This window comes from Pteropus vampyrus, unplaced genomic scaffold, assembly GCF_000151845.1.
Source record: "Pteropus vampyrus isolate Shadow unplaced genomic scaffold, Pvam_2.0 Scaffold318, whole genome shotgun sequence".
NCBI lineage: Eukaryota > Metazoa > Chordata > Mammalia > Chiroptera > Pteropodidae > Pteropus > Pteropus vampyrus.
This window is the reverse complement of record NW_011889099.1, coordinates 147,598-157,908: the sequence shown is the minus strand read 5'-3', so window position 1 is coordinate 157,908 and position 10,311 is coordinate 147,598. Positions and strand designations below refer to the sequence as shown.

The 10,311-nt window shown below is 40.2% G+C and overlaps 1 protein-coding gene across 2 annotated transcripts; it reads right to left on the bottom strand.

The window, feature by feature from the left end:
- Window positions 1-6,598: 6,598 nt before the first annotated feature.
- LOC105303808 (periphilin-1-like) lies at window positions 6,599-8,017 on the bottom strand. 2 transcript variants are annotated; one of them, XM_023521810.1, is made up of 3 exons: window positions 7,888-7,957; window positions 7,523-7,725; window positions 6,599-7,222 (listed from the first exon to the last, which is right to left on the bottom strand). In XM_023521810.1, the coding sequence occupies exons 1-3, from the start codon at window positions 7,955-7,957 to the stop codon at window positions 6,599-6,601; spliced, it is 897 nt and encodes a 298-aa protein (XP_023377578.1). The 2 variants fall into 2 exon arrangements, with proteins under 2 accessions (XP_023377578.1, XP_023377577.1); XM_023521809.1 differs by having other exon boundaries at window positions 7,523-8,017.
- Between the last annotated feature and the right edge of the window lie 2,294 nt (window positions 8,018-10,311).

The following is a 10,311-nucleotide window of genomic DNA, read 5'->3' as shown; positions in this document are numbered from 1 at the left end:
CAACACAGGCAGCAACCAACAGCAGATTGCTTTGTAGCACCTACCAGGGAGCTCCAGGCCAGTCGCAGTCAGCAGCTGACCTTTGCCTGCATGAGAGCCCCACCCAAGAGGCCCCAGAAACAACACACTTGGTGGCTGGCTTCACACCATTACAGAACACCACAAATTAGCCCCTTGAGAGGCACACCCAAAGGGTAGTCTCAACAGGCACACAAGTCTGCTGGGGTGAATCCTGTTCCTTGGGGTCAACCTCTACACAGCAGCTAATATGCTGTGGTCATGGCCAATCCTCAGTCAGTCAGCCTGAAGGCCTATTCCACCCACTGACATGTCAACAGCAATCAAAGCTTAACTGTAACAAAAGGGCACACACGACCCATGCTAGGGATACTTCTGGCGCTCCTGGTTCAGATGATCAGAAAGACTACACCACTGGGCCACTCAGGACATATACTATATAAGGCCACCCTGCCAAGAGAGGGAGATGTAGTAGATCTACCTAATACATAGAAATAAACATAGAGAGGTAGCCAAAATGAGGAGACAAAGAAACATGTCCCAAGTGAAAGAACAGGAGAAAACTTCAGAAAAAGAACTAAACAAAATGGAGGCAAGCAATCTACCAAATACAGATTTCAAAATACTGGTTATAAGAATGTTCAAGAAACTTAGTGAGAACATCAACAAAGAGATAGTAAGCATAAAAAAGGGCATAGAAATCATAAGAAAAAAACCAGTCAGAAATGAAGGAATCAACAGCAGGTTAGATAAAGCAGAAGATCGAGCCAGCATAGGGAATACAGTCAATATTACTGTAATAACTATGTTTACTGACAGGTGGGTACTGGGCTGATCAGGGGATCAATTTGTAAATTATTTGCATGTCTTTCCACTGTGCTGCACATCTGAAATTAATATAAAATAATGTTGAATGTCAACTGTAATTGAAAAAACAAGTGTCAGTGATAATGTGGAGAAATTGGAACATTTGTACATCACTGATAGGAATGTTAAATGGTGCAGCGACTGTGTGAAAGAGTTTGGCAGTTCCTTAGAAAGGTCAATATAGACTTATTATATGACCCAGCAATTCCACTCTTAGTACTATACCCAAGAGAACTGTAAACATGTGTTTACACAAGAACTTGTAGATGAGTGTTCATAACAATCTTATTCTTAATAGGTCTTAAGTGGAAACAATCAAACTTTTTATCATCTAATAAATGGATAAAAATAAAGTGTCTTCTCCATACAATGGAATATTGTTTGTTTGGTCATAAAAAGGTATGTTTTTATTACACTGTAACATGAAAAATCCTTGAAAACATTATGCTAAGTGAAAAAAGACAGACATATTGTATGATTCTATGTGCATGAAAGTTCAGTATAGGCAAATCCTTAGACACAAAGCAATTGCCAAAGGATGGAGTTAGAGGGGAAATGAAAATGATTGCTATTGGTATTGGGTTTCTTTTTGGCATGATGAAAATATTCTAAAATTAAGAAATATACTAGTAAATATACAAATTAGTAATGTACTAAAACCCACTGAATCATACATGTTAAAAGTGAACTTTATGGTCTATGGTATATGACTATTATCTCAATAATATAGGTAAAGAAAAACAAACAAACAAAAAGTACACAGAAGAAAAGCTGGCCATAAGGACAAGCTAAGATTTTTAATGACAGAGAACTTACCCCAGACAAATTATATTCAATAAGAAATATAGAACAATGCAGGCAACAAAACAGTGGACTTCATTCATCCATTCAGAATTAACTTATTGAGTACCAATTCTGCTCCAAGTCTATTTTAGGATCTAGGACTATGGACAAGGCAAAAATATGGTCTCTCCCTTCAAGGATATCACTGTTTAGAAATAGACAAGGAAACAGGCGATCTCAATATAACATGATAAGTGCTATGAGAATCAAATACTGAGAACATGGGAATTCAGAGAAGCAGCACCTGCCCTAGTGACAGCCAACAGAAGCTTTCTGGATGATATTTAATATGAGCTCAATTTTGAAAAATAAACAGGGTTTAGCTAAATTTAGGTGGTAGCAGTAGTGGGTAAGGGGCAATGGTAGAAATGGGCATTACGACAAAACAGAATAAGCTCAAGACTGTGAGAGAGGAGGGACTGGGCAAAATGGCATAGATAATAGAGGCTTTGTTCATTTCTTTTGCGACCACATCAAAGTTGTGACAGAAACATGGAGCAAACAGCAAGCACAGTTGCCTGGGGTCTAGATGAACAGAAACCCTACAACTATGTAGAGAAATAAGAAATCACCCTGCAACGGTAGAAGGTAGGTTAGGGAGCAGATGTGAGGCTGCCTAGTCCCGAGTGGCTGAGTAGGACAGAGGCTATAGCAGCAGTGGCAGCTGGCAGCTGCAGACGTTTATCTTAAGGGGGCCATGTACAAGAGTAGACTTTCACAATGATGCATTCGCTCACTCTGAGCACCAGCATCATGTTGGCTGCTCAGGGGGCACCAGGGACTTACAGGGAGACACTGAGTTGTTGGAGGGCTGGAGGTGAGTTTTCTCCTGGGCAGAAGTACTGGCAGTATCCATTGTTCCTCTGTTGAGCCCTCAGCCCTCCCAGTGTACAGATGCAGTGCCGCCATAGCTAGGACGTCTTGAAACTGGATAACAGAGGTTACTCTACCCGGAAGATGCCCTGAAACTCTGCCTCCCCCAACTCCTGGCCCTACCCAAGTCACATCCAATTGTGTCATCTATGTACCCTGGGCCCCTTGCTGAGCAGGTTCAAGACCCATACTGGTGGCAGCTGGCCTCAGTTTCTGGCATAGCCTCTTGAGGTAACTATAAAATCAACATTTGTGGATTGCTTGCTGAATCTTAACAGGTTGCCCTGGAGTGGCATAGGCTGTGGCTAAACTTGGCCTGCAGATGAACCCCTTTCAGGACTGTGCCCCTGGATACCTACTACACAAAACCATGCTAATAAGACCAGGAGATTTAGAAGCTTTGCTTAGTATTTAGGAACAGACACAGAAAGCAGCCAAAATGGGAAGACAAAGAAGAAGAAATGATGTGAGAGAACAGAAGAGAGATCCAGGAAATATGGAGTCAAGCAATCTACCAGATGCAGAGTTCAAAACACTGGTCATAAAGATGCTCAATGAACTTAGAGAAAGTGTAGATGAATTCAGTGAGAACCTTAACAGAGAGATAAAAAATAAGTGGAAATGGAAATTATAAAAGAGAACCAATCAGAAATGAAGTATACATTATCTGAGATGAAGAGTATATTAGAGAGAATGAAGAGTATATTAGAGGGAATCAGGTGAATGGATGAAAAAGAGGATCAAGCCACCTATATAGATGGAGAAGCCAAGGACACTCAATCAGAATGGCAAATAGAAGAAGCCAAGAATATGATAATAATTTAAGAAGCCTATGGGCCAAAATTATATGTAGCAATATTTTTGTCATAGAGTTACCTAAAGAAGAGGAAGAACGAGAAATCGAAAACCTATTTGAATAAATAATGATGGAAAACTTCCTTCATCTGGTGAAGGAAATAGACAAACAACCCCAGGAAACTCAGAAAGTCCCCCAAAATGATGAACCCAAAAAGGCCCACACCAAAACACGTCATAACTAAAATGCCAAAGTTTAATACATAGAGAGAATCTTAAAAGCAACAAGAGAAAAGCAGTTACCTACAAGGGAGCACCCATAAGATTAGCAGCTTATTTCTCAAAAGAAACTTCACAGGACAAAAGGGCTTGGCACAAAATATTCAAAGTGATGAAAACCTAGAATCTACAACCAAGAATACTTTATCCAGCAAAGCTATAATTTGAAATCGAAGGTCAGATAAAGCACTTCCTAGACAAAAATAAGCCAAAGGAGTTTATTAACACCAAGCCAGTATGACAGGAAATGTTGGAGAAACTTAAGAAGAAAAACATGTATCAAAAACAGAAGTAAAGAATGTCAATAACTACATATATATCAACGAATACCTCAAATGGAGAAGAATTAAGTGTTCTAACCAAAGGATACAGTGGCTGAATGGATAAGAAAACAAATGCTGCCTACAAGAGACTCACTTCATACTAAAAGACACACACAGACTAAAAGGAAGGGCATAGAAAAAGATATTGCCTTGATGGACCTAGAGGGTATTGCTTTAAATGAAAAAAGTCTGACAGAGAAAGACAAATATCACATGATTTCATGTTCATGTGGAATCTAAAGAACAAAATAAGTAACAACAGCAAAAATGGAGACAAACTCATAGATACAGAGAATAGTTTGAAGACTACTAGATGGGAGGGGAGTTGAAAGGATGGTGAAAAAGGGAAAATAGATTAAGAAGCACAAATGGATAGTTTACAAAATAGTCATGGAGATGAAAAGTGTAGCATAAGGAAAATATTCAACACTGTTATAATAAATATGTAAGGGGAAGAGAGATACTAAATTTAGTGGGGTGATCATTTGTGAGTTATATAGATCTCTAATCACTATGCTGTACAACTGAAATTAATATATTATTGTATGACAACTATAATTTTAAAAACTCATGGAATTGTAGAATGTAACTATGAGCAAGTAATTGTCTATTATATTTCAATAAAGCTGAAAAAAAGAGTATGAGAGAGAAAGAATAATATATTCATGGAACTGCAAGGGATTCAAGGTGACTGGAGTAAAGGGTGCATACGAAGACATGGTGAGTAATGGAACTGGAGAAGTTGGGGGTGCCAGCTCATGAAGAACCCTGCGCGCTAAGCTAAAAAGTATGAGCCAAAAGCATGCCTCACAAGACATGATTCCCCAATGGGAAAAGCCCCAAAGACTTTAAAAATTGTTATATATCCTCCTCTTCAGGAATATAACTTTTTCAAATATCTATTTTCTCTAGCTTATGTCCTTTGGGCACTAGATATCTTGATTTTCTCAGTGACTCCATTTATTATGGAGACAAAGGCAAATGTCAATTTATGGAGCCTCGTGGCAATAGTAAAGACACTGGAGACTGGAATTCTCAAGAGTACCACAGCTCTTGACTTTTGCCAGGAGTATCTGTTCTGATGCCAGGAAAAGGACAGGTCTGTCTTAGTTTTTGTGTCTCTTCATGCACTTTATGGAATCACTTATGTCTGAGAATAATGCTGCTTTCTTGTTAGGCATTTTGCTAATGCCTGCTGTGGTCTCCTATCCCCTTTTCTCATTTATTCAAGAGATTGAGGCCTCAACTATTTCAGCACTTAGGTTTTGAAATAAGGCTTTGTGTGTCATTTTATGGTAACAGAAAAATAGAAGGAAGCTGATGAGATGGAGCCAGTCTTATGGAAATAAACAGCATTGTGCATTTTCTAATTAAGAACACTACCTTGTCAATGGGGATCAAGTGTGAAAACAATTAGAAGGCTTAAAAAACAGCATTATAGGTTGAGTGTACAATACAGTCTCTAAAGCATTAAAACTGGCAATTCTTTTAAAAAGTAGAGTGATAATTTGGGGCTCGACACCCTATACATTTTTCCCACTTAAGAGGCACAATAGGTCTTGTCTTCTGCTTTCAGTTTTCCTGCTTACTACCTGCTTGACCAGTAACCGAATCTGACTACTATTACCCACTCTCTCAACTTTTGGAACACTTTTCCATTTAACTTCCAGGGAGTGTCCACTCTCCTGGATTTCCTCATATCCCCTTGCCCACTCCTTTTTAGTCTGGTTTGCTGTTTCCCCTCTGTTCAACCCCTAAATATTGAGGGCCTCAGGTTTTGGCACTAGTTCTCCTCTTTTCTATATGACACATTCTCCCTAGGTGAGCTTATCCAATCGTATGGCTTTGATATTGTCTATTACCTAATGACTCTCAAATTATACCTTTATATTTTTTTCTCTAAGCTAGCAAAGTATTCAGTTTATTTAGAGCTTGTACTTAAACATATTAAAAGTTACAAAGCCTAAGATAAGCAACCAAGAAGTAAATAAAATCACAACTTAGTATTCTAACATTTTCACTTGCTATCATTGACTATGAAATGCAAAAACAAACAAACAAAAACCAAAACTATAAATGTTTAAGTGGGATGATCTCCGAAAATTACACTAGTGTGACCAAACAAATGATCACATACTATGGAATACTACAGAACATGAGTAAGTTGTTGCTCTCCAGGACATAAGAACTAATAACTAATTTACCCATCATATTGGTGGCGACGGGGGTAGAGGGTGGAGTATGGATTAGGAGGCTCTACATGTAGATTAAAAAAATTCCAATTAAAATATCTTAAACTATTTTAAACATTTATTTAACATTGGAAAGGTAGTCAACTATCATAAAGTATTTCTCTTTATCAAAAGTTCCACATATTAAGGATTTATGCAATCCAGGGGGAAAAAAACTAGAAATATGTTGTTGCCTGAGCAAGTGATCTTCTAAAAAGTCTCTCCAAAATCTTGACTAGAGGTGTCATATTCTGCGATGAAATGCTTCAATTCTTCAACACACCACTGACCTATTTCATATAAATTCTGTTTCAGTGCAAACTGTATAGGCTTTTCTAATGAAGGATCTTCTAAAAAGGAAGTAATCTTCTAAAAAGTCTCTCCAAAATCTTGACTAGAGGTGTCATACTCTGCAATGAAATGCTTCAATTCTTCAACACACCGCTGACCTATTTCATATAAATTCTGTCTCAGTGCAAACTGTATACGCTTTTCTAGTGAAGGATCTTTTTCAACCAACATTTTTACAACCATCCCGAAAGTTTCACAGTCCTGTTGGTAAACTTGTTCGATCATTTTGGTTTTTGCTGCTATTGCTTTATAGCGACTGCTTAGCCGACCGTCTTCAAATAATTCTATGCCATCTGTTGTTTTTGACTCAGGTCTTTCTGGCTGGTCAATGAACAGTGGTGCCGTGGATCCCGCCTTGTTATACTCATAAATTTCAGGTACGTTACTTTTACCTGCCTTCTCTAGCTTTTCAGCAGCCCACTTGCTTGCAGCATCAGTAAGTGACTTTTCGGTTACCCTACTGGGTTTGTCTAACACCTTTGATGAAGGTACCGCTGAAGAATTTGACGATGCGCGTCTTGATGTTTTCGAAGAATGAACAGGTCTCTCTTTATTTCTATCCTGAGACCGATGGAAAAAGGAAGTTTTGCTTCTTCCTGACGAGTAGCTCCTACTATTGACACTGGAGCGAGATCTGGGGTCCTTTCGACCAACGGGAGAGCCTCTGAAAAAAGGCTCCTTTCGACCAACGGGAGAGCCTCTGAAGAAAGGCTCTTTTCGACCAACGGGAGAGCCTCTGTAAAAAGGCTCCTTTCGACCAACGGGAGAGCCTCTGAAAAAAGGCTCCTTTCGACCAACGGGAGAGCCTCTGAAAAAAGGCTCCTTTCGACCAACGGGAGAGCCTCTGTAAAAAGGCTCCTTTCGACCAACGGGAGAGCCTCTGATAAAAGGCTCCTTTCGACCAACGGGAGAGCCTCTGATAAAAGGCTCCTTTCGACCAACCGGAGAGCCTCTGATAAAAGGCTCCTTTCGACCAACCGGAGAGCCTCTGAAAAAAGGAATTTCTCTTTTATGAGGAGATCGGCCTCTCACATACCATGAACCGTAGAAACTTTTTCTTTTAAAGCCGCCTCTCATGCCCCTGTATCCAGGCTGACGACTTGAAGAGTGATCATCTCTTGACCAATTATAGCCAGATTTATCTCCTCTGTGAGGTGGACCACTTCTTCGATCACGAGAAAAACGGCGGCCGTCGCCATACTCTCGGTAATCAACATGGCGGTAATATCTACCGTAGAACCCTTCGCCGGGTCTGTCTAGCAGTGGTTTCTTTGGCACAATATTAATTAGATTGCGGTAGCCTTCACTGGGGTGACTTTGAGGAGGTACTCGTTTTCGGGGAAGTCTTTCATACTCACATCGTCCCTCAGACCACATTTCATCACTTCCGTAAGCCGATCTTGGGCGGTAACCATGGATAACCGGGATCTGAAACATGGTAGTTTCGGCAGGCCACAAATTTGCCAAGAGAATTAGTCCCAGCTGTCCCTTGTGGACGCAGAAATTCAGCTGTGCCCTGGTTGGTTAGAGTCCTGGTCTGTGTGCGAAAATCCAGACTACAGGAAGACGCAGTAAATGTGGCGGTCAGCTCGTCGCGGCTCTGGAGACAGGCAGTTGGGCGCGCGCAAGGACGTCAGAAAAAGCGCCGCCCTCCGAGGTCAGAGGCTAACGAGAGCCGGGAAGAGTCATTCCTGTTGCTACCTTCACGCAGCGGCGCCTGACCCCTCCCGGTACCCGTGATGCCAAGACTACTGTGAGGGACTGTGAGGGACGGTGAGGGGCGGCGAGGGGCGGCGAGGGGCGGCAAGGGGCGGCAAGGGGCGGCAAGGGGCGGCGAGGGGCAGAAGAATCGGGGTTGAGCCCCAATTGACGAAATCCTATCTTTAGAGGTAACCTGTGCTCCCCGTTGCAGTCTTGTACATCCAATTACCCCTTTGCATGTCTGTTAGGAAGCTAGAACTTTATGTCCAAAACAAAACTTTTGATTTCTATCTTGACCCAAATCCTGCTTCTCTCCTAATCTCTCTCAACTCAGCTAATAACATCACTGCTTATCCAGTTGCTCAAGCTAAAAATCCTATATTCCCCTCTTTTTCTTTCTTATCCATCAGCAATTTCTGTTGATTCTGCCTCCAAAGCACATGCTGAATCCTTCCATTGCTATTCATCTCCAGTGTTATTACTCTAATCAAAGCTGCCACTATCTCTCATTTTGAACTAGCTATTAACTAGTCTCCCGCTTCTACTCGTCCTCTCTACGGTCCACTCATCACAGCAGTTTTTTAAATAATTATTTTTCATTTTTCACTTATAGTTGGGATACAATATTATATTAGTTTCAAGTGTACAACATAGTAATTAGAGATCTATATAACTCAAAGTGATCGCCCCACTAAATCTAGTACCTAGCTGACACCAGACATATTTATTACAATATTTTTGACTATATTCTTTATGCTATACTTTATATATCCATGACTATTTTGTAATTACCCATTTGTACATCTTAATCCCGTTCCCCCTTTTCACCAATGTCCCGTGACCCTCTCCCATCTGGTAACCCTCAAAATGTTCACTGTATCTATGAGTTTGTTTCTGTTTTATTTGTTTATTTTGTCCTTTAGATTCTACATGTATGTGAAATCATATGGCATTTGTCTTTATCTGACTTCACTCAGCACAATACCCTCTAGGTCCATCATGCAATATCTTTTCCCATCCCTTTACTTTTAGTCTCTGTGTGTCTTTTAATTTGAAATGAGTTTCTTGTAGGCAGCATATGTAAGAGTCTTGTTTTCTTATCCATTCAGCCACCCCATCTTTTGATTGGAGCATTTATTCTTTTTCATTTAAATTATTTGTTGATAGATATGTAGTTATTGCCATTCTTTATTTAGGTTTATCTTTATTTGGGTTTATCTTTTTAAGGGCTCTCTGAGCTTCCTGCGGTTGTAAGTCTATTTCCTTCACCAGGTTAAGGAAGTTTTCCATCATTATTTTTTCAAATAGATTTTCAACGTCTTGCTCTCTCTTTTCTCCTTCTGGAACCCCTATGATGCAAATGTTGTTACACTTGATGTTGTCCCATAGTCTCCTTAAATTATCTTCATTTTTTTGGATTATTTTTTCTTGTTGCTGTTCTGATTGGATGTCCTCTGCTACCCCATCCTCTATATCTGTGAGTCAATCCTTCTCGTCATCCACTCTGTTGATTCCCTCTAATGTGCTCTTCATGTCAGATAGTATATTCTTCATTTCTGACTGGTTCCCTTTTATAATTTCTATTTCCATTTTTATATTTTTAAAAATCTTTTTGTTAAAGTTCTCACCGAGTTCATCTATTCTTCCCATAAGTTCATCGAGCATCCTGATAACAAGTGTTTTGAATTCCGCTTATGGTAGATTGCTTGACTCCACTTCATTTAGATATTTTTCTGGTGCTCTGTTCTCTGCTCTCATGTGGGGCATGCTTCTTTGTCTCCTCCTTTTGGCTGCCTTTCTGTGTCTGTTTCTATGCATTATGTAAAGCTCCTAAGTCTCTCGGTCTTAGTAGTGTGGCTTTGTGCAGTTCAGTGGCACAGTCCTGAGAGGGGTCCAGCTGCAGGCCAAGTATAGTTGTAGCCTGTGCCCCTCTGGGGACACCTGGTAACAGTCAGCAAGCAATCCACAGATAGCTCCCACACATGCCATGCTTATAGTTACCTCAAGAGGCTAAACCAGAAACCAATGCT